Below are 26254 nucleotides of genomic sequence, written 5' to 3'. Positions count from 1 at the left end.
TCGAAGGAGGAGAGGATGCACAGAAAGAAAATATTTTCCCTTTCCATGCATCCTCTCATATAATACGGAAAGTCCATTTCCACTTTCCATCCTTTCCTTATAAGAAAAAGGATGGGACGGGAAAGAGGTCTAAATTAGGCCTCCGGGACGCACACTCATAAGACGAAACGCGAAAAATTGATGTTCTGCATTCATGAGCAAAGAAATGAGTGTTAACACTTAGCGTGTATTTAATAGCAGAAAATTGCTAGTAATTATGTCTGTTGTTTGTATGATAATAAATTTAATTAAATGAATACCTGTATTCTTGCTTCTGTTAATCCAATCTTCATCGCCAGCTCCTCTCTGGAACAAGGAAGAAAAATTATAAGGTAACACACATAAAACAACAGACGAAATGATAACTTACTTTTTGAAGTCGGCTAAAAAATGATTTCAGAAGTGTACACATGACTCTTTTATTTAACTAACAGTTGCCTGCGACTGTATCCACGCTGAATTAAAAAAAAATCTACTTATAAATGTAAGCTATGTCTATCGTTGATATAATTTCCCAACAGTATAAGAGTTTTTCAAATATGTTTAGTAGTTTTCGGACCAAAGTAAACAATCAATCAAATCTTTCTTCTATATAATACTAGCCGTTGCCTGCGACTCCGTCTTCGCGGGATTAAAATATAGATAGTAGCCGATTCTCAGACCTACTGAATATGCATATATCATAAAAATCTGTCATGCCGTTTCGGAGGTGTATGGTTATTAACATTGTGACACGGGAATTTTATACAAAGACTAGCAGTCGCCCGCGACTCCCAGGCGTGGTATTAAAAAAACTTTATAAGTAGCCTAATGTTTTCTTCAAGACTAAGTTTCATATCCATGACAAATTTCATCGTGATTCGTTAAGCCGTTCCGGAGATACCTTCAAACAAACATCCATCCATCTAAACATTCGCATAATATTAGTAAGATTATTATAAATAATGCAAAGAAATTGGTTTATGACCCTTTTTTTTTTCAGAGGGGAATGCTTTATGCACACTCCGCGCCCCGGGGGAGGACGCGGTAGTTATGTGGGATTCTCCTCCATAGCGGAGGCATACCCACTACACCCCTCTGTTCCTCCAACGCATCGGGACGGGACCACGGGCACGCTTTCGCTCTCGTCCGCGGCCCCGTCTGCGCCAGCTGCCGAGGCAGCTCCCTCTCGGGGGGAAATGGGGGTTTATGACCCTTTCATTATATATCTTGATATATTACGTGATATATGACGTATGTGTTTGTATATATAAAGTTATGTATATGTACTTATGTATAATCTTAAGACGGAAGTTGTCATTACAGAGATAAAATTAGCTAAAAATAAAAGAAAATTTATATAAAGCTATTATAATAATAACTGATAGGTGATAAACATAAACAATTTATAATTTTATTTCATTCATATAACGATAGCGTAAATTAAATGATGGTTAATGGGATTAAGATAAGTAATGCTTACGTTTATTCAAGTATTTATAAGTAATATATTTGTTAATGAATTATCGATATTATCGCATACATAAATATATTAATATGTCGTTTATCAATGCCAATGTATAGATATAAATACGTTATCCATCCATCCGCTTCATGATATGAATCTAGATTTATATATTACTTATTTTTATATTCCTCTGTTCAATTTTACTAATTACTACTCCTCATTTAAGTATCGATGTAGAAAAATATTATAGGAATTTTCTCTTACGAAATTAACGTGTTGATATAATCATATTGCAAAATGAAATTAACATATATTTTTTTTTTATTTATTAACTGGACAACTTACAGCTAACTAACACTATAATAATTTTGTAAATGGATACTTAAGGCTTAATACAAGTTGTCACACATGGTAACTGCACGGGTAATTGTACATTTCACTTTTTTGATTAATTAATTAATCGGAATGAAGAGCTAAAGAATCGATCGAATACATCGATATGTATTGTTAAATTTACATTTTTGTTCTTGTTATTACATTGTTATATTTATATATTTAAGCATATCTATATCTAATCTTTTTGAAACGAATCTAAAGTTTTTGAAACGAAATCTTACTAATATTATAAATGTTTAGATGGATGGATGTTTGCTAAAAGGTATCTTCAGAATGGTTGCATGGATTTTGATGAATTTCGTCATTTGTCATAAATGTAGAGCATAGTCTGGAAGGAAACATAGGCTAATTAAGATTTTTTTAAATACCTTTGTGATAGAGTCGCGGGCGACACCTAGTACCACATAAATTATAATGAGATGATAATTTTCGCGTTATACTTTCGTATCTATTTCTAAAAAAAATTATCTTAGAATAGTTTTTTAAAAACCATTTCGAGTACTAATTGATTATTAGCGTTTACTAAAAAATCCATGCTTAAAATGTATTACTAACCTTGTAAATACATCAGGATAATGTGTCCTTGAAAAAGCTTTCTCCAGTTCCTCAAGTTGGAAGCTAGTGAATGTTGTTCTATATCGTCTCTGCTTTCTCTTCGGCGTGAACTCGTCTGCATCATCGCTGTCCGCTGACCCTGGTGGTGGCCGCTCTGATGCCGGGGATTGGTCAGCACGGGAAAGCTCTGGTGTGGTACGGGGGGAGTCGTCTTTGGGTACCTCAGACACCCCCATTGCGGTGTACTTCTGGTATGCCTCTTGAGGATAATAATCTGGAAAAAAACACGTTCTTAATAAGCAATAAACACTAAACATTGCTTAGGGAGTGATACTTTTTTTTGGTAAAATAACGGTATTGCATGAAAGGTTTGTTATCGGGAATACCATAGCTATCACATTTCATACTAATATTACAAATGCGAATGTTTAAATGGATGGATGGATGAATGTATATTTGAAGGTATCTCTAGAACGGCTGAACGCATCTCGTTGAAATTTGGCATACATATACAACATAATCTGCAAGAACACATACACAACTAATTATGTTTTTTTTTAATAACGGGCGGACGGAGTCGCTGGCGACAGCTAATACTCAATACTGGCGTAAAAATATTCATTTTTAAATTATAATTTTTTTCTGCTCTCTCTTGATTGTGGCAGATATTTTCTCGATGGCCAATTACAATGGAGTATTGAGTATTGTTATAAATTCTTTTATATAACGTCTTTGCGAATTTAATTGCATCAGGGATGCGCCGTATAAGTTATTATTAAGGGCAATAAGAAGTGAATTATCCACGCGTTGCTATCTACGCGTACAATTGTAACGTTAATTATTAATAATAGATGAGTAGGTACAGTTTGATGGTCAATTGCAAGTTACTCGAGTTAAGTACATCTGTGTAGAACAATAATGAAATTGTTTCTTTTTAATTAATTACAAGAACTATTTATATAGATGCGTTGCCTACCGTTAATCGACGGAAGGGTGACGCACAGAAAGGGAATCTCTTTCCTATGCGTCCACTTCTTATAAGAAAGGGTTGAGAAGGGTAAAAGGACTAAAATTAGGCCTCTGGCACACATATTCATCGAACGAAACACAGAATTACTTCTACTTCACGGCTGTCTTCTGTGGTGGTATTTCACTGGTCAAGCCAGTCTATTCGTGCAACAGATTTTGTTGCTATTGTCTACTACTGTTAAACTACTGTTTCACTAGGTAGTAATTAATAACATTAAAGTAATTTAATTTGTTTTTTTAGATAATATTTCTAGTAGTATGGGATTAGTTATAAAGAAAAATAATTATGTGTACAGAATTTTACACAATCACTTTACTGAAATAAAAAAATATTCAAACTTTCGTGAGACATTATACTAAACTGATATATAAACACGGCTAAACACTCACGTATATACGTCCGGTGGCGGCACCGACTAGTTTCGAGCCCATCGGGGGCCCTTCATCAGGATGAGTGGTACTGGTATTTTTTCGCGGACGCGGCCGTTCGCTCAACTTCAACAACACCACCGACGCTTTGGTATCAACATCGTCGACGACGCCGGCGAAATAATACCAGTACCACTCATCCTGATGAAGGGCCCCCGATGGGCTCGAAACTAGTCGGTGCCGCCACCGGACGTATATACGTGAGTGTTTAGCCGTGTTCATATATCAGTTTTGAAATAAAAAAGTTTGGCGATTTATCTCTGCTTACATCAAGTATAAAATATATATTAATAATTTATTTCTATGTTATAAAAGGGCGTATTACAATCATTGTTCTTAGAAGTCTTCCGAGGTGTTAATCACACGATTCGAATCTATTATCTACTATGTTAATTCTGACCTTATAACTAATAAACGATTGCCGCTTAATTAGTTAATTGCTTCATTTTAATTGCCTTCTGATTATTGTATTATGTCGTAATTGACGGCGGCACTATTATAGTTTCTTGTGCATTAACTCCGCTGTTAGATCGTTCGTGTATTGAATTAGATGCATTGTTATGTTCTTGGAAATGGGTTGTTCACACGGGTCAGCTCTTGAAGTAAAAGTAGGTCGATGGAATTTCTTTTTAGAGAAGAAATTGATTTGATTGAATGAAAAGGTCGCGTGCGTAGCGTCGTGAAAATGAGCATCGGTGGCTCAGGGGTTTAAGCACTTGACTTGTAGTCAGGTCCTGGGTTCCAATCCCGCCATGTACCGATGTGTTTTTCGTTTTTCGATTGACTTATGTATATTTATCCGATGTTCTTACAGTGACGAAAAAAATCGAATTCAAAGATATGTGTTAAGTCAATCTACCCGCACTGGGCCAGCATGGTTGGCTATGGCCTAGTCACCCCTAACATAGGTGTAGACTCCGAGCAACTGAGTGGGGACCTATAGTGAACTGATAATGGGATTATGGTGGTTTATTCTTGTAGACATATCGTCGTCCCTGTCATTATCTTTGACAAAACAGGGAAAACAATATGCTTTAAGGGAACGTACCCATACTACGTGACCCGTTTGGGGGCGGGGAGGGGGTGGTGGGGTGGTTTAGCGTTATCTTTAAAATACAACGGTCAGTCACAGGGGGGGAGGGCTCAGTTTTTTGCACAAACATACGGATAGTTTGGTGCACTTTTGTTGTGTAAAATTATCGAATTTCATGAATCAAAGAACGTGATTGCGCATTTACCTATAAGCCTATGACTAAACAGAATTGATGTCATATGACAAATCATTGTGTAGATAACTAAATTAATAATAGGGCTGTCAAAAATCATCGCAACCAGTACTAAAGTCAAGGATAAAAAAAACCAGGCATGTCTCTATGAATACCTATAATTAAATTACATTTTACAATGAAACGTACTAATGGACATAGTAAAAATCTTTATTTTCTTGTAAATTTATCTTACTTCTTACTAATATTATAAATGCGAATGTTTGGATGAATGGATGGATGTTTATTTTAAAGGTATCTGCAGAACGGATCTCGATGAAATTTTGGTATACATATAGAACACAATCCGGGCAACGCATAGGCTACTAATTATGTTTTTTTTTTATTTCCGCGCGGACGGAGTCGCGGTCGACAGATAGTTTTTTATATCAAATTACAACTTATTTTATATTTATTTAGCAAAAATAAACCTGTCCAAGTGGCGGCGAAGGCGCAGCGTTTGTCTTAAGATCGCATGTGATACGAGGCTCCACGTAATTAGCTTTACAAATTACTGTTCAAGGGAATTATAGCTTTTACTTTCATTATCTTATTTATTACATGAATTTAAGTAACCTTTATGAGAACAAAGAATAATTTATATAAAAATAAATAATTAACGTAAAAACTATTATATATTTTGTGGCTCATTTTCTTTGAAGCTTTTACTTTAATTGTTTTTTGGGTTTTCGTCCAGCCATAATAAATAATTTACGCGTTATTTTCTTATGTATTCTATTAATGAATGATACAATTATAAAACTAATTATGCTACTTATGATACTATGGGGAAAATACAAATTTACTAAGATCTTGCACATTAGAGAGATTTTTCGGGTTAAATATGTCACAATAGAAGGAATGTATTGGAAAAGATGTATGGATTTTTTTACGTATAATTTTTTTTTTATTTGACATTTCTAGATCAAGAGTACACTGCTGCCAGACATTTTAAAGTTCATTCTGGCACTAAAATAAACAAATACATGTAATAGAATTAAATCACAATAAACTTACAGTTTAGTCCCATACTATCGGTGTCGGAATAAGAGACTATCGCGACACGATCTCACTCGAACCGACTTCCACTTATGAATGACATAATTCGAACGCACATCACACTTGCACACGCACACCACACTTGTACACGCGCACACCATACTTGCACACGCGCACCACACTTGCACGCGCGCACACTTACACACTTTTACACTCAAACTAGCTCGCACCGTCTAATTACCGCCATTGACTCATGATAAGACGCAGATAGTGCAACTTCCTCTGCAAAACGATGTTATCGATATAAAGTTCCATTCGCAAGCCAGGACCTTATCGAAATTACACATTGATTACATGAAAAAAAAATCGATTAATAGTTTAACAAATTTGCACTAATGATTAAGGAAAAGGTATGTTGATGTATTAGTTAGGAATGCGATAGCATTTATATGATTGATGGACAACAGGATTTCAATATTTATGTTTTGCCGAATGTAAATATAGCCGTCGCACGCGACTACGTTCGCGCGGTATTAAAAACAACTTAATTAGTAGATATATGTGGACACAAACACATTAATGTATTCGAATTTACAGCTGATATTTTAAACAAAAAGTAGTCACAAGCTTTCATCATCATCATCATCAGCTCACTATACGTCCCCACCGAGGGGATCGGAGCCTATCCTAAATTAAGGGTGATTAGGCCATAGTCAACCACGCTGGCCAAGTGCAGGTTGGTTGACTTCACACATATCTTTGAATTTCTTCTCAAATATGTGCAGGTTGCATCACGATGTTTTCCTTCACTGTAAGAACCTCGGATAAATGTAAATATGTAAATCGGAAATCAAAAAACACATTGGTACATGGCGGGATTCGAACCCAGGACCTTTAGATTGCAAGTCAAGTGCTTGACCACTGAGTCACCGACGCTCTCACAAGCTTTACTGTTCTCATTTTCTTTACTTAGTACTTTATGTTTAAAATTGTGAGTAGTATTTTATAAAGTCCAACCAATAAGAATCGTATGTTCATAAAATGCGACCAATTAAATTGCATAAAACTACATGAATCTGTACTTAAAGGGCAAATAAAAACAATGTCCATTGATTACTAAGGATTGACATTAATGATTGATTACTTCGGTTGAAAAAGACAAAAGAACTCTTAAGAATTTAAACCAACCAACATACATACATCCAAACGTTCTCATTCATATTATTAGTAAGATTCTTTTTCTACTTAAGATTAGAAAAGGCTATCTTACTTTTTATTAATATTATAAATGCGAACTTAGATGGATTGATGGATGGATGTTTGTTTGAAGGTATCGCTGAAAGGCATAGTTGTAGAACATAGTCTGGAAGAACACACAGGCTACTATAATTCGCGGATGGAGTCGCGGGTTTTTTTTTTGTGACTGATTGCCACTGTTTGCCTTTAGGAGGCATTTACAGCTTCACCGGGCTTGAGGTGGCCGAGCGCAGATGGCACTTAGCCTAAACCTCGTTTAAGAGTAACTAAGCTCGAGGGCTCCCTCAGGAACCTCGGCTCGGGCCGTTACTTCGTTATTATTATCCGACTGGGCGGAGTCGCGGGCTATAGCTAGATAATTATAATCAACAATAAAAGTTTCTTGATGCTTATTACTAGAAATGATATATAAAATTCTAATCGTATCCATTACAAATGGTTAACAAAACGATATAACGCGATAACAATACAGACGACTGTACTTTTTGCATCGTTCATAATTCTGGCGATCCCTTACCAAATATGGAAGTAGAAATGTTCGCTTCACGCGTATAAACAGATCGGTTGCGAATGATAAAATCAACCTCACTTATTGAATAAATCATTTGTGCAAATTGAATTAGTCACGACAAGGTTTACTGTGTACTGATGAGTCAGGAGAAAAAATCGTCTACTCCACTTTAGTTTTTTACATATACAAAAAAGCTAATGATAAACGCGACTATTTATTATACACTAACTGTCGCACGCCACTCCATCCGCGTGGAATTCAATAATTAATAATTACTATCCTATGTGTTCTTACAGACTATGTTTTACGTCTATACCAAATTTGATCGACATCCGTTGAACCGTTCCGGAGATACGTTTTAACAAACCATCCATCTAAACATTCGCATTTATAATATTAGTAAGACTACTTAACAGTTTTCTATAAAATAAAAACTTTTGTCTATTAATGAGGCGATCGTTCAAATTTTAGCGATGTCTTCTGCTGTAAAATTTAATTAAAAATTGTCAGTTTTAGAATGAAATTCTTAAATCATCAGACCATTAAACTACAGTTTTTATCTTGGTTTATAAATAAAAAAAGTACATTTATGGATTTTATAATTGTTTATAGATTATAATTTAAGATATGATTGTACTCGAAATTAAGCCTTATTGCATTATAGATTAATCACTATATTTAACAATGTATGTAAATTTATTTCTTTGTAAGCAATTATGGATTATTCCATTTGTGAAAATTACTATTGTTAAAAATTTACACGATTAACGTTTTCCTTCATTTATTTGAAAACATTTTTAGTATAACCGTTTAGAAAACTATTATGCGTATAATTATGCAATTAACTGTAATGGAAACTTTGCTAGAGAAAAAAATACTTAACTTTTACAAGTTTCACTTTGTTTATAGGTCAAATATTATTTAGCTTAAATTTTTTCTTCTAACAATATTTTGCATAAACTACTGATATTAGAACCCTAAGACTTTTTTGCTTTAACATTTGTAATGCGTATTGTTATCTCTTTCATTCTCATTGGAAAAAACAGAGACAACAATAGGTTAGTAAAATCTATATCTCGAATTAATTTTTAATTCATGCGTTATAAGTGAGATTGAAGTGAGTACGGTCAATAGTAATGGCATTCATAACTTTAATGTCAGATTAGTGTAGTCATTGATTGACTGTGATTATTAAATTGCGTCAGATCGTGATATTATAAACGCTAGGGAACCTTTGGTTATATTATTAGTTTTTATATTGTTTTAATGAATTTTACAGGAATTTTATACAACAACATCCTTGATGTTTTGCTGTTGTAACAAAATTTTTAATTTATATATATAAAATACTTTTTGCCGCGACTTCGTCCGCGCGGTATTCAATTTTTTTTTTTTTTAGTAATGAATGGAAGGCATTGTTTTTAGATAGATATATACATAGTAAGATATGTCTTAATTCACTGACAAACAGAAAAATGTCAAAATTGTTGGTACATGGCGGGATTCGAAACGAGGACCCGCAGATTACAGGTCAAGTACTTTAATCCCTGAGCCACAGACGTTCTCCTGAGCCACCGACGCTCTCCTAAGCCACCGCCACTCTCCTGAGCCACCGACGCTCTCTTGAGCCATCGACGCTCTCCTAAGCCACCGCCATTCTCCTGAGCCACCGCCACTCTCCTTTGCCACCGTCGCTCCTTTCGTCCATTTATCATTATTTTTATTGTTTTTATTATCAACTAAATACATCCTGTCATATCACCTAGTCATGCAATCCACACACCCATCCGTTGCAACTGATAACGATAAATTCCATTATTACAAAGTTATACACTTTCCGAACTGTAAAAAAACAGGTGTAATTTCTTACACAATATTATGTAATTAATCATATATTTTTAATTATTTTCTGATACGGGCGATGAATACAAGACCTATTTTTTATTTTATACATGGCTAATGGAGCGTCGGTGGCTCAGTGGTCAAGCACTTGACTTGCAATCTGCAGGTCCTGGGTTCGATTCCCGCCATGTACCAATGTAATTTTTGATTTCCGATTTACATATGTACATTTATCCGACGCTCTTACGGTGAAGGGAAACATCGTGATGCAACCTGCACATATCTGAGAAGAAATTCAAAGATATGTGTGAAGTCAACCAACCCGCACTTGGCCAGCGTGGTTGACTATGGCCTAATCACCCTTAACTTAGGGTAGATTCCGAGCCCCTCGGTGGGGACGTATATTGAGCTGATAATGAATGATTGAATATGGCTAATATTACACCTGCTGTTAATCACACACTAGTTTTAACATACATATATTATTTCATTCTTCTACGTATGATATCATAATTTATGAGAGTTTACATTTTCTATCAGACATGACAGAATCTAGTAATTAGTAAAATACTACATGACTCCCGCGACTCCGTCCGCGCGGAATTAAATAAAAACTTAAGGAGTAGCATCTGTGCCAAATTTCATTAAGCTCCGTTGAAACGTTTAGGAGATATCTCCAAGCAAACATGCATCCAAATATTCGCATTTATAATATTAGTAAAATATACTTTGTCTATTCCAAAAGAGAGAAAACTGGATATTGTTTAAACTAAACAAATTATATGATTCGACTTTAGGACGTAGATTTTATATTTCTGCTGAAAATAAAAACAAACAAACCTATAATACATAAGTAGAGTAATTAGCATGATTTCGCATGAATTCAAAGAAGTTAAATAACATATTTTATTATAACCTTCTATATAAAAAAAAACAAATTAGCGATAAGAAATGTATTATAAAATTAATTAATAAATAATTTATACACATAACACAGCTACTTGCAAAAAGAATTAAACACAACCCGCATATTGCAAATAGCAAAACATTAATCTTTAGAAAAATAATAAATAAAAGAATATAAATGTGCCGTTTTCAGTCTGTATCACCGGCATGTATAAAATTAACAAATCGCTATAATTTACATCGTAAATTATGCCTTAATAACATAGTAGCTTATCTCGACCAAAGACATCACTATTGTGGATATTGCTGTTGGCAAAACAACCGTACACTTTAAGGGTTACTAAATAAAGATGAAATTTAAATGTATTCGAGGATTCCGATAGCAAATGAAAATTGGTTCGCTTCTGTAATAAAACAAAGGGAATACATGCAAGTTAATTACGATCAGAAATGTAATTAGGTCTAATCAAATAACGTAATCTTTTAGTTACCAGTTTTTATTTTGCAAAAATAAGACAACTTGACAGACGCCGTCATCTTTATTAAAAAAAATTATTGATTTAAAAATGTATTAAATGATATACATGGTGTTCGGTTTTACAAAATTGTTAATAACTGTAGGTGGACAAACAATCTTGTTCCAAAGTTACTTTATACAGGATGTGCATGAATTAAATTACGTCAACTATTCTACGTGTATTTAAATAAAAGTTATTTGTTCGACAAATTGCTTGCTAATGATTCAGTTTTTTACCGGCACTTGGATTCCAGCGGTCTGTCGCCGGTGAAATTGCCGCTGAGTTCTTTGCGTAGTTCGGCTTGATATAAATGGTTTTCTAATTAATGTAGGCCAACAAGTATGGCCTTAATTACAGTATTAGAGGAAAATGTAAGACATTTTTGTAAGGCATGCACAACAAATGCATTTCAGTTTTTTTTCTAAGAACTGTAGCATACATGTGACTAAGTATTTATGTTTGTTGATACATTTTTATAATGTTATTTAAAGTGCTATAAAATTGTTACATTGTTTTAAAATATTCTTAATTCTTTTGTACGCGTTAAAAAGCTGTATAAGTTAGCAGCACTTAGAAACTCGCGTACAAATGTCATGCCGTTCCTTGTCTTTAAAAAATTTTTGATAATTTTTCGGATCTGGCAACTTACAGGTAATTATTGGACGATACAGGCAATACCTAGTGTGGGCCGCGGACGAGAGCGAAAGCGTGCCCGTGGTCCCGTCCCGATGCGTTGGAGGAACAGAGGGGTTTAGTGGGTACGCCTCCGCTATGGAGGAGAATCCCACATAACTACCGCGTCCCCCCCGGGGCGCGGAGTATGCATAAAGCATTCCCCTCTGAAAAAAAAGGAAATACCTAGTGTAGGAACTATTAGATTACATAATATAACCATAAATGATAACTTAACATCAGCTTTAATTATTCAGTTACGCGTAACTTGTTGTCACCCGCTACTCCGTCCGCGCGGAATGAAAAAAGAATTAAATGAGTAGCCTATTTGTTCTACCAGACTATTTTCTACATCTGTTGCAAATTACAATGAGATAAATGCAGCCGTTCTGGCGATACCTTCAAACCGATATCGATACATCCAAACATTCGCATTTACCTCCTTATCAGCTGACTATACGACCCCACCGAGGGGCTCGGAGCCTACCCTAAATCAAGGGTGACTAGGTCATAGTTAACCACGCTGGCTAAGTGCGGGTTGGTTGACTTCACACATATCTTTGAATTTTATCTCGGATATGTGCAGGTTGCATCACGATGTTTTCCTTCACCGTAAGAACGTCGGATAGATGTACATATGTAAATCGGAAATCGAAAAACACATTGGTATGTGGTGGGATTCGAACCCAGGATTTGTCTTGATTTGATTTAACCCTACAGATTGCAAGTCAAGTGCTTAACCCTTGAGCCAACGACGCTCTATTAGTATTCGCATTTATTAGTAAGATATTATGTTTTTGGTTAAATCTTTATTATGTTTACTAAAAACTTTTTTTTCCTTTCTATCAAATAAGATAATTAAGTATTTTAAAATATTGCATCATTTATTTACCGTTGTCACTTCAACGGACAATTTCCTTAAATGTCAACCTGGTTTTAAAAAAAATAAATGTATTAATTTAAAGTTTACAGCTCACTGAACTCAATTCCCGGTGACCAATTATATTGTCAAATACAATTTAAAGTGTTTGATTTAATACGTGCCCAACAATGAGTGCACGTCGTTGACATAAGAAGTTTTTGAAGACTTTTTAAGACGCGGCCTCGGCTGTTGAAACTGCATAAGAAATAAATAAAATCATTCAATGCTTTAACGATAGGCGGTGATAATTTTTACAGAGGAATTTTGTTACGATTGTCTTGCAATAGATAGTTCCCAGGATCAAAATCTCTTTATAAAACATATCTTTGACAAAACAGATTTTAACGAAAATTTTGGACACAGAAAACCACGGTAAATGCTAAGATAGTTGTTGACTTTTTAATTAATATTCGTTTGGAATAATTTCTGTATTGAATGGATACATTTTTCTTTTTACTTTGTAGTCCTTGCTAATATTATAAACGCAAAAGTTAAAATGACTCGATGGACTTGTTATAAGGTATCTCCAGAACCACTTAACCGATCTCGGTGAAATTTGGTATATATAGATGTAGAACAGAATCTATAAGAATATAAAGGCTACTAATAAGATTTTTTTATTACGGGCGGACGGAGTAGCGTTGTAACGCTAGTAAGTTTTATATATAAATATGGTTGCTAAGTTTGCTGTCTCTCTCTTTACTTACAATTTCTTCTACTAACTATTGCTAATCTATTTATTATGATTATAAATGGTAATCTACATCAGATGTTAGAGAAAGTATGTAATTGATTTTTTTTGTATATAACAAGTTTCACATCAACACGTCAACAAAAACGTCGCCTAGGCAACGCGTACAAAAACGCGGGAAAGACTTTCTCGAGGTAATTACTGACTTACCACAGATAATGTAACGTTACGTTCAAATAACGACGGTTGACCTCGCAGTAACAAGACTTTGAAATTAACTGAGCATTTTCTATCTTGTTACATCCTTTTATGTTCTTAAATGTACACTCGTTGCCAATTATATTCAAGGTGCAAAAATTTTAAACATTCCATTTTTTATTTTTTTTAAATCATGTTTTATTTTGTTAGGAATATATATTATATTGCAGACTAGCTGTCGCCCGCGATTCAGTCAGCACGGAATTAAAAAAAAACTTATTTATCCTAAATTTTAGAAGATCCGTTCAGCCGTTCCGGTGATATCTCCAAACAAACATCCATCAGTCCATCTAAACATTCGCATTCAAAATATTAGTAAGATACTCGAAGGTAGAATTTGAAACGTTACTCTGTTTCATGTTAAATTTATTGCAGAATTTGATCTTTTAGTTCCTTTATTATTTTTAATTAATTCCATATTACATTGTCGGCGTACGATTGTATTGGAATTGTGCTTTAATGGAAATTAATTCCATTGCACGACTGTCGGTGCGGGGAATTAAAAAAATAATCATCCAATGTTGCCTAATAATAGACTGCGGCAGACGCTGTGCTGATATTATCGTCGTTATGCTAGTTTCACACGAGGGCAGAATAGTAGACAGTGCAGTATTTGAACAGTACGTTTCTGATACTGTGTTAAAACAATAGCAGTACTTTTTGCTTACTGCTCTACCTCAAAGTGCCGCCCTCGTGTGAAACTACGATTACGTAAACTTCAATCGACAGTTCTGTGAACGCAGTTAAAGCGCAATCATAGCTAATTCATGATTATTTTGTTGAGTTTTTATTTGTTTTAGGACATCCTTTGTTTGCTGAAGATTTCATTCGATATTTGATTTTTATTGACTTTTAAAAATTGTTATTTAATTTCAATGTTCTATTTTAAACATTCGATATACTGTATACTGTTTTTTTTTAAATTTGCCTTTTGATTTTGTTTTATGATAGTTAAAACTGCGCAGTTAAAACTGAAGGTGTGTAGCTATACGTACCACAAAACAATTAAATTATCTTTTATCTATATATATAAAAGAAAGTCGTGTTAGTTACACTATTTATAACTAAAGAACGGCTTTACTGATATGGCTGAGAATTGGTGGGGAGGTAGCTTTGAGCCGGGAGACGGACATAGGATACTATTTATTCATTTTTTTTATTTTTTTTTCCAATTTATGCCTTGAAGAGTTGCTTTTTATTTAATTTATTAATATAATAAATGCGAATGTTTAGATGGATGTAATGTGGATGGATGGATGGGTGGGCTACACTAATTAAGTTTTTTATATGTCCACGCGGACGGACTCGCGGGCCACAGTTAGTTTCATATAAATCGTCGACAGAGGCCTCGATATCATTTGCAATTTCAAATAGACAACATAAGAAGTCTTAAGGATGTCTGCAGACAGCTAATTGTTAGCGTGGGTTTATAGGCGAATCACTTGAATATATCATGTTGTCATCTCTTTTATTCTTCTTTGATAAAATAGAGAAAGCTATATGTACTAATTCAAGTGTCACAGTAGTGGACTTTAACAGTAACAGTTGACAAGAAAAATTGTCTTGTTTTAATAACGGTTATTTTATCGGTCGCGAAAAAATAGCAGTTACCAGGTGTTGTTATTAATTTAAAGGGCTTTCCTGATAATTTTTTAGCGTTGGATAGTAGCAATTAACATGTCATGCGTCGATAACGACCGTGAACTTCTTAAAGAAGTTACTACGAGTGTAAACATTTTTTTAAATTATAAATTAATTCGCATTTTTTTTAATATTAAGGAGAAAACTTGTTTGTTTTACGGATTTTTAGATACTTTACTTAAAAATAAGTAAATGTTGAATATTCATGTAACACAAATCTTACATCTTACTAATATTATAAATGCGAATGCTTGGATGGATGGATGGATGGATGAATGTTTATTAGACGGTATCTCTAGAATGGCTACATGGATCTATCTGAAATTAACGTAAGTCTTGACTACTAATTAAGTTTTTTTTTTAATTTCGTGCGGACGGAGTTGCGGACGAGTGCTAGTATCGAATAATTTACTAATATGAAGGTTGTTTCATTGAAATTTTTTCCATTTACTTTTTTATTGTTTCTCGATGAGTGAGTGGGATTTCCGATGCTGATGGAATTATTAAAAACAATAATAATTACTTAGTTTGTACATGCGATTAGAGAAAATGTTATTAATCTAACAAGGTTACATCAAACAACAAATCGAAAATATATAAAAAGAAAATCGCATTCTTTTCGGTTGAATTTTAATTCGTGATTATTCGATAGCAGGATTGAGTTAACGAAACCACGATAAGTCTTTAGCTCGCGGTGTAGCTATACCGCACTTTCGATGACATACTCTGCCTTCTGGGGAGTAGACCAGGTTATGTGTAGTTTGACTACCAAAACCCATCGGTAGCCAACTTCGAGCGCAAATGATCGCACCGGAACATACACGTAGGTCCTAGGTTTAATTCTTCTAATATTATAATGTAAGTTAAAAAGCCCAATAGAAAATTATGTTCAGAGTTTAGTCTAAAATTAAAATTGCTGATTTTATTAATTTTAAAATGAAAAACGTAGTCAACCAGTATTTTATTTAATAAAAATTACGTTACATTGCATTCTTGTAATAATACAAATTGATGTAATGAACGTAATTTAAACGATTATAACTTCAGACCATGTCACATTACTTAGTGGAATCTATTAGGACGTAATATTAGAATAAAGAGTGTAATTAAAAAGTAATTTTGACATGTGTGTGACAGGTAAACTATTTACTATTACACAGAAGTTCTAGACGTATTTTACAACACCCTGTGGAGCGTCATGGTACTTTAGCAAATGCAGCGCGGAAATGTCAGTCGAAAAGGCAGCTGTAGGTCCGCCTGTGTCCCGGTCTCATAGTTTTATAGAGTAGAGAAAGAAAGTAACTATAAATATCGGTTTTAATTTTCGATATCGATATGATCCGATAGTTATAATCGAAAGATGTTACTAATCTTACGAATATTGTAAAGTTTGGATGTATGGATGGATGGATGAATAGATGTTTGTTTGTTAAATGATGAATTTACACATAATCCACACACAACATCCAGGACACAGATTACTTAATAAGTTTTTTGAATTCCATGTTCACGGACTCGCGAGTGACATCCAGTGAATACAAAAAAAAACTTAGTGCAATTCCCACGTTAAAGTCATGATAGTGTTAAAATTACATCATTTCAATGATGTCATTTTTCTATCACAAAGTCATAAGTTATTTTTGCTACTCACGTAGATCTTACTCTTCGTATACGATTTGGGCCACACTCATCATAAAACCTCATAAAGAATAATATTACTGTTTCTTTTGTTTATTACTCGCAAACAGTTATATAGCAATAAAAAAACGATGCGTTAACCGTCACCACTAATTCGTATTATCACGCAACCATGAATTACATACGCACAGACAACGGCTTCCCGTGCGGGCGTTAATTGCGAACAAATATCACCCTTCTGACATCACGTAATTACGCCATCCTTGCGAAGCTTTGACATTAGACGTTCAAGTTCACACCGCTACTTATCGGTTCACGTTAACCGTTTAGTAATTGCGCTACGGGTTTAAGGAAATAGCTATTTATGTCGACTGTACTTTCCTTGGTACAATGTAACTACGTTAAACGAAGAGTTATAGAATTTCTCGATAGATCAATGACTAAATTTCTTATTTTCGACGCGGTTCATGATATTATTTTGTTAATTTTTAGTGCATTTTGTTTAAGATTTTTTTAAGAAGCTGACTTTCTTTTTTTATAAGACTAATGAATACGCACCCTTTACCGCCGCGGCTATTGTAAAACTGGCCAGTGTTAGAAGGACGAGGCGTTGACGAGCGCGCTACAAAATGTATTGTTAAAAACCATGAATAAACATCGTCTATGCTAGCTTTACTTTTCGATATAGTTGTAGTCAAGCGGGGCTAAACAAAATGCATTCGCTTCGAAGCAATTCCATAGCGAAGTTCAAAATTGTATGGAACTGAGGCGCGAGAATCTCATGGCTTATAGAAAGTTATTATCACTTCAACTGCACTTTGTCTAGACCCCAAGGTCATAAAAACCTAAATGCAATATCTGTTTTGATATGTCTCATTTTTGTAATATTTAATTAACGATAAATGTATTGAAAATTTTCGTATCGTGACTTGGAAACATTCAAAGATTTCTAATCCGCGTAAAATTCATGTATACGTCGTTTTTTTTTCTCGTTAATGAAGTTAACAGTTGCGCATCAAATTGTTTGAATGAATCAATGATATAGGAAACGGAAGTTTTCACGTGATAACCGCATTTAACTGAATGTCTTAAACGGTTCCGTTTGCGTTTGCAACAATTTACTGCATTCAGCACCGCAATTAAATCTATTTTTTGCTTTATTAACTGCATCCATTTCGATAACTGAATATAATTTTGGCTGTTATTAAATTAATTAAAAACGGTAATTAGGTTTGTGTGTTATCATTTAAATTGTTCTCTATTTCATTGAAGTTGATTGAAGTTTATGAACAATTTTAAATATATCTAGTACATATTTTTAGTATTAATTACAATCATTTGGCGCGAATGACGTGCTTTAGTTACAAAGTCAAGTGTCAGAATGAATAGTGAGGGGACATAAACGTCGACATTTTGGTAAGGATAGTGTTGCGTCAATACACTGGCACATTTTTGGATTTTCTTCCTAACAGTTTAGACCGTCGCAATATTTTTGGCGGTTGACCTTGAGTATCGCTCTGCGCAGTATTTCTCCCCGTATCCCTTTATGTTCTCGTAAAGGGATTACACGTACGTAAGATTGTGTGACCTAAAGTAGTAATGCTCCCAAATCTATAATGTTAAGGTTTTCCGATTCAATAATATATTTAAAAAATACAACATATTTCCACTGAACACTATTTTAACTAAATTTTATACATACGTATAATTAAAGATCTTTAATCTCTTGAAATAATATTAATACAGGCTTCGATATTTCCTTCAATATTCTACTGCCGATTTAAACGTAATAGAACACATTGTTTTCTCAGAATTTTTTAAACGAAATGAAAGATATATATTTTAGACATATTTATGTTTGAGTTTCAGCAATGGAAGCGAACGCTTACATTTTAAAACGTCTCGTTTTTATTTGATTGTTCTTAATGTGAAATTCGTATAAGTATTTATAACTTGTGCTGTACAAAATGATATCTGGTTTGATATTCGACTGTCGTGCGTTACAGAACCGGTTTCGATTTGATACAATTATGTCTTTGTAAATTATCGGCTTAATTTTGTCTTTGTTCAGTTTTAGGTATTATTGTATTACGTTGCATATTGAATTTGATATTCGCTATCAGCAACTCCGTTAGGGAAGCAAAAAATTACGAAATTTACTACCCTGAGCAACCTCCAGTATAAGTCACGTAAAAATCAGTTTCACAGTTTCGGAGAATATCCAGAACAAGAGCAAATTAGTTTAGAGACAAGGATTACAAAAAAAATATAATGTTTCTTTTTTATTTCACTTCCATTCATTAAATTAATTTAATGTATAAATTTAAAAACTAAGAAAATAAATAAAATAAAAATAAATTTAAGAAAATAAATATTTCACGCGTCAATATTTTATATTGGATTTGAAAAGTATGTTTGAAAACGAAATTTTCAAAAGAATGAGTTGAATTTTATGAATTAGGTGTTTTTAGAAATATAAATATGGAGAACTGATCCCCAACCTTCTTTAGCTGGAGAGGTACCTCAAGAAGAAGAAGAGAAAACAAGCTAGCAGATTAAGTATTTAATATATAAAGATCTCTTGTGTCGGAGGCCAAGACACACTTTGGGTCGATGCGCCAGCGGAGTAAGTAAGTAAAATAAAATATAGCACATAACATGAAGGTTTTTATTTTACCTTGTAGTTAAAGCGAGGAAGGACATAAAATAATTAAATCAATCGTTTAATCATCATCGTATCCTTTATTTTGCCATCAATTGAACGTTTCCGAGAAATACGAGTTTTTAATTAACCGGATTAATGAAATGCGTAACGAATTAAAGTAATTACGTATATATAAATGTACATAGATTTAATTAAGACATAAATGCTTATAAATACACTATTAAATCTATTATGTATAATGTTATTCACGCATCACTTTATGCGTATATTTATATTCTATTAAATAATATACAGGATGATTTTTAATCGTACGAAATTTTTAACATTTTTTTTAAATTTATAATCTTTGAATTATAGAATTAAAAGGTTAACTTAACTCTTGTTATATAACTTAAGAAATTGTACTTTAAAATATAGATTTTAAAGACAATTTTACTTGTCAATTTTTATATTGTGTCATTTCTTTTATTTGATTACTTCATATGTCTATGGTTAAATCATTATTTTGAGTCATGCGGTATTATAACCTATAAATAGACATGACAGTATAATTCTAGTTAAGAGAACATTTGTACATGATTTGATCATGTTGTTTGACTTTATTTATATGATATTGATAAAATTCCCATGTCATGAGTGACAGAGGCTTAAAAATTATGTAAACAATTAGCTGTCGCCAACGATTTCATATGCATGGTATTAAAAAAATTATTAGTAGTACGTGTTCTACCAGACTATGTTCTACATCTGTGTCAAATTTCAACGATCCATGCTGTTCTGGAGATGTCTTCTAACAAACATCCATACATCCAAACGTTCGCATTTATGTTATATAAATATATATGAATCTCGGAATCGGCTCCAACGATATTCATAAAATTTAGTATATAGGGGGTTTCGGGGGCGATAAATCGATCTAGCTAGGAATCATTTTTAGAAAATGCCATTTTATTCATGTTTTATCAATAATCAACTTAAACATAAACTTAACTTTTTCTATCGGTAAGATCGAAAAATATTATTCATATTTCATCATTTTATTGCAATCTGCAGGTCCTGGGTTCGAATCCCGCCATGTACCAATGTGTTTTTCGATTTCCGATTTACATATGTACATTTATCCGACGTTCTTACGGTGAAGGAAAACATCGTGATGTAACCTGCACATATCTCAGAAGTAATTCAAAGATATGTGTGAAGTCAACCAACCCGCACTTGGCCAGCGTGGTTGACTATGGCCTAATCACCCTTAACTTACGATAGGCTCCGAGCCCCTCGGTGGGGACGTGTAGTGAGCTGATGATGATGATGATGATGATCATTTTATTAGTAATTCGTACTTAAATATAATTTCCAAAAAACACAATTTAAGAAAAAAATACCATCCAGGTACTGTTATTAATAAGACAACTGTTTCTGGCTTGTAATAAACAAATAGCTAATACTTTTGTTTTCTAAGTATTATATCACAAATAGAAGTTAGAGTTTAGTAAAATTATCATTGACTCACAAAATTACATAACGTTTTATTTTTTTATAATAATAAAATGTTGAATCATTTTATAGCAGTTCTAAGGAACAGCTCTAAGGAGTATGACTTCATTGCTTACGTTTTGTAATGGGAAAACAGTTTAGTATGACGAATATTGAGGTGTACAAGATTTAATACGTTCGCAAATAAACAAATGTTTGCTTATAGTTGTTTAAACAAGTTCTGATAATAAGAATGATAAAATTTTCTTTAATATGCTTTAGTGCATTCCTTTTCACTCAGAATTAAATCCAATGTTGAAAAATAAATCATAATAAATAAAATTAAACAGTATAAATGCAATTGGCTGACAAGCTACGAATCAGTCATGTGCGGTCTAAATTTTACTGTGTTACTTCTATTCAGGCACTATCCACTCTTCATTAAGGTTCAATTTTCCTTGCGCTAAGTGTATTTACATCTTGGTATTTGCGAACGGGATTTGTCAGTCACTGAATTATTAACGCAAAGATTGAGTTCGGCGGATTCTGTTTTGACCGGTTTCAATTAATACCTTTACGGTCGAGCGAGCGGATTATTTGGCGGAGAAAACAAGAAATCGTTGCAGTTTTTATTGTTTTTTTATTAAAAAAACAAAAGCTCATTGATTCGCGAGGCTGATTGACAGGGATTAAATGTTTTAGCCAATGTTACCGTGTTTCCCACTTACAAATGAATAAATTGATATTGTGATAAAATTATTAATTTAATTAAATTATACTAGCAATTGCCCGGGACTTCGTCCGCGCGGAATCAAAAAAACTAGTAATAAATATAACTTATGTTATCCGGGGATATTGTAGCTTCTCAACGATGAATTTTTTTTTAAATCGGTTCTATAGTTCCAAAGCCTATTTAATGAAAACAAACAAACAATAAAATCTTTCCTCTTTATAATATTAGTGAAGATAATAAGTAACTTAAAAGTATAATAACATCGAATTAATTTAGTATTCCGTGACACCGATTTCCAGTCAAGTCAACAGCTGTTCCCATTAAGGACAGAACCAAGTTCAAATAAATCGAATATTTACTTATATTATGCAAGATAAGGTTATTTTTCTTCATGATAAATGAACACATAGATCGTGACAGCGTTATAATTTTAAATAAAACATTTCCACTAGCATCTACAACTTTATTATTTTAATATGTTTTCACTATTTTCTCCGGGCGATAACTGTTCAGAAAACGTGCAAACAAACTACATTCTTAGAGTCAGTTAAATAAAATGAGCTCAATATTTATTTACTAACTTAAGCACCGTGCTCGTGTAACTTTGAACAACTTAATCTCGCTCCAAGAGTACAAGAAACGAGGTCCAACGATGCCCCGAACGTCTCGACTCTACTACGAACCGAAGTAATCGCTTTACCGAGAAAAACTAACCGGCAGGGCCATGGGAGAGCTTTTATGGTTAATCAAACTATTTTTAAACTTACATGTAATTGTGAACATGATTATTAAGTTACATTTTAATTCAAGTTAATTGAAACAGGTCGTAATTTTCTTTAATTCTATTGTACGATGCCGCTCGTATTTCGATATCAATTTTTATTTATTACAGTATATTTAGAATACCTTTATTTGACGTAAATTAATTACTATGTAAGTATAAATAAGACTTATATACGCGTAATATGTTTTCTTTGAATGTCCGTATAGTATTTATTAATTGCATCTTAAGTTTTATCGTAACATATTATGACCATCACAAATATTTATATCGTACAAAAACAAGACCCTTAAACTCGTTCTGGAATATTTCAATGATATTAATTTTAATAATAGTTATTGCTAAAGAAATGATTGGTAAAAAGTCGCTACCATCGGTATGTTAGTGCCATGATGGTGAAAAGTTATTGGAAAAAGATTAAAGGTAGGCGTCCATTAGTCCGCGTCGGACGCACCGCGCGCACGGCCTGCTGATTTAAGTTCGCTTTGTATGCTTGTATAAGTATGCGTCCCGCATCGCATTAAGACAAAGAAAATCAGTTTAATCCATGCGTGCGGTGCGTCCGGCGCGGGTTAATGGACGCGTACCTTTAGTACCTCCTTTCTTTCTTCTACTGCATAATATACATATAAATCTATGGTAGATATATACTGACATGTATGAAGGTAATCTAGGTTACGAAGTGGCCCACTTAGCAAAAGAATCTGTTTGCAATTACGCCAATCAATTATAATTGAAGAGGAAATTGCCAGTTTCCGCGACCGCCCCGGGCTAAGTCGCAGTTGTGATGTAACGGCGCAATGCATTAGCTGTAGCGGGAAACACATCCTCAATAAATTTACTTTGAAAATTTAGAAAAGCCCGTCTTTCACTAGTGACACTAGCATCGCAACTATGACAGCTACACGCACGACCTTTATTTTATATCAGGATATATACTATATAAATTCGCATGCAGCCAAATTTGCGCGGCCAATCTGGAAAATACTCTAATCGTGGGTTTCTAAGACAAAATTGCCCGTTTAAAACATATCTCTGTTTTGTAAAAGATTTAAAAGGTTTATAGAGGAGAGAGGATTATAGAGGATTGTCTCTTATTAGAAAAGAAAGACAAGTTTGATACAGAGATTTTGGTTTCAGAAACCAACGGTTAGACTAATAAGTTGTTTTTTTAAAGCTCTAGTTAACGATTTTCCATTACTGTTTAGCAAAAATGTTCATATGTTTAGTTTTATAAAGTACAATGTATAAGAGGTTAAGACAAATAACACTTGAATATAAAATTTATAAGCCACACTATTCCAAACAAAGTAACACGCGAGGTTTATAGCTAACACGCACATATAAATAATAGACTGAGCAGGGGAGTACTAAGAAACGACTTATTTAATTAAGCAAGGGCAGTAATCAACGTGCCTCACCATGTTCCGGCCCTGCCTTACGCGTCGCCACGACTTTACGAACGGGTAGAAAAAAACATCCAACCGCCTAGCAAATTTCTGCTTAACTTCGTGAGAAGCTATTTAAACGAATTTCATCTTTAATATTTGAAAGCATTGTTGAGGTTTTGTACCGAATCACTGACCGGAAGATTCAACTTTGAAAATTTTTAAAATCATATATCATGTGCAACTAGTCTCGTTATAAATGCGATCTATGTTCAAGTCATAACAACTCATAAATAAAAGATATTCCTCGTTGTTTGATCCTGTTGTTTGATAGTCCATGTTTTAAGGTACCTTTTTAATATATACTTACTATAATGTAATATAGCGTTATTAAAGCGTCAATAGCCTAATAGTTAAGGATACGGATTTCTGATCACGAGGTCGGGCGTTCGAATCCCGCCATTCGACTATTGTCGTAAACCATATCCTAGCACAAGCCTAGAGCTTAGTTGGAATGGTAAAAGAAATAGTAGTAAATTTACAAAAAAATCTGCTAATATTTTCATGTAAAAAAAAATAAAAAAAATATAGTTATTTCATACATTATTATCTATACTAATATTGTAAAGAGAAAAGATTTGTTTGTATTGATTAGGCTCCGAAACTATTTAACCGATTAGAAAAATTTTCACTATTAGAAAGCTTCACTATCCCCGAGTACAGGCCATATTTTTTACTAGCTATTTTTTGCAACTCCTCACTGACTAAGTCACGGGCAAATATTATTTTGCGTTAAATAGCTTAGTTATAAAAAGGTCAAATCATATAAAATAGTTTTTAACTTAAGTACCCTAGTCTTGGAGTGCTTAAGTTAAAACTTAAACTTAAATTTAATCAATGTAGCAAGAAAAAGTTACAAATTTAAAAATCAAATTAATATTCATGCTAACATCCGTTTCAGGGTGCACAGTAATTATGGGTCACGAATGCATTAAAATGTTTACTTATTCAGAAGTCTGTAAAAACTCAAGCTAAGTCACCCCGCCTTAATTCGATCTTGTGAGAGCATTAACATCTAATCGAATCGAAATTAATGTTTAAAATAATCAACGTCCATCACCGGCTTTGGCTTACGTGAGCGCAAAATATACATGACGTAGCGACTAATGAAGACGCTACACTGTAATTTCACGTAAAAAGCGGGAGAGCGTCACAATCACCCGGTCGGTGGTGGGTGACAAAAATGCAATTTAAGTTATGCCACGTCAAAAACTCAATTCTGCAAAAGCGGGTGCATGTAATGCGATTGGCTGGGACGCTGCAAAAACTGTCCTTCGATCATCCCATCGCATAATTAGTCTCATGCTGAGAAGGCTCGCTGCAGGGAGACGGCAGCGAATTCCTTTTTTCCTGCGCTCATTCGTCTCCGTTACAGCAACTGCAGTATGCAATATGCAGTACACTGCATTCAACTGCTATGTGTCTATCTCACCATTTCGCTTTTTATAAACGCAAACTATTTCGTTTTTTTATCGCACAATGATCATTACAGACGCGTTTCCATTACAATGAATATGTCAATTCCATTGTTGATTTTGCAGAAGAAACGTTAAAGTTTACAGACAAGATGCGCGTGCTTAACATTTTATTTTCTTTATTTGATTAAAATCGATTACAATTTATTTATATAGTGTTCATTATCATACCTTTACCCTAGTTGAATAAAGAACAACGTTAACTCGTATTCCTTTCTAAACATCAGCCTATTATTGGTTGCTGGGTCGTTGAATTTTTAACAAGATCAAATAAAAATTTGGCTTCTTTGGAGTGTTTCGCACAATCTTAAGTAAAAATTAGTTGTATAGATTTCTGGTTAGCTATAAAATTTGAAAAACGGTTTTTTGAAAAACTTATAAATATTTACAACTTCTTTCTTTTTGTGTCGGTACTAAAACCTGACACTTCTAGAAAACAGTACTGCAAAGGTGTTTACGCCAATCCATATTTATTGGATTGGAGTGAACGATGGGAAAAAGAGGCTTATTTTCACTTAAAGCTTTGGATATAGACGTCAAAGCGGCAACACGTGTCCAGTCCGCGACTCACCAAAGAGCGAGCGAAGTTCCTGGAAGCCGCATCCCAACACTTTTTGCGATGCTTCCAACTAAATTGGTTACAAGAATCGTAAAACTCATCATG

The 26254-nt window shown here is 33.7% G+C and overlaps 1 protein-coding gene across 2 annotated transcripts in view; it reads right to left on the bottom strand.

Annotated features, from left to right (window-relative positions):
- The window catches only part of LOC106127777 (homeobox protein aristaless), a 62622-nt gene that overhangs the window by 4734 nt on the left and 31634 nt on the right, over positions 1-26254 (bottom strand). The window contains exons 1-3 of one of the 2 annotated variants that reach the window (XM_013326015.1): positions 6178-6321; positions 2438-2711; positions 300-345 (exon numbers count right to left, since the gene is read on the bottom strand). In XM_013326015.1, coding sequence (XP_013181469.1) covers positions 300-345; positions 2438-2711; positions 6178-6190 — 333 coding nt within the window. In that variant the 5' untranslated portion in view covers positions 6191-6321. Of the gene's footprint in view, positions 1-299; positions 346-2437; positions 2712-6177; positions 6322-26254 lie in introns of those variants that run through there. The other variant, XM_013326014.1, reaches the window with a different exon arrangement.

This window comes from Papilio xuthus, unplaced genomic scaffold (assembly GCF_000836235.2).
Source record: "Papilio xuthus unplaced genomic scaffold, Pxut_1.1 DF824655.1, whole genome shotgun sequence".
Taxonomy (NCBI): domain Eukaryota; kingdom Metazoa; phylum Arthropoda; class Insecta; order Lepidoptera; family Papilionidae; genus Papilio; species Papilio xuthus.
The sequence above is the reverse complement of the archived record's forward strand: the minus strand, read 5'-3'. Positions and strand labels throughout refer to the sequence as shown.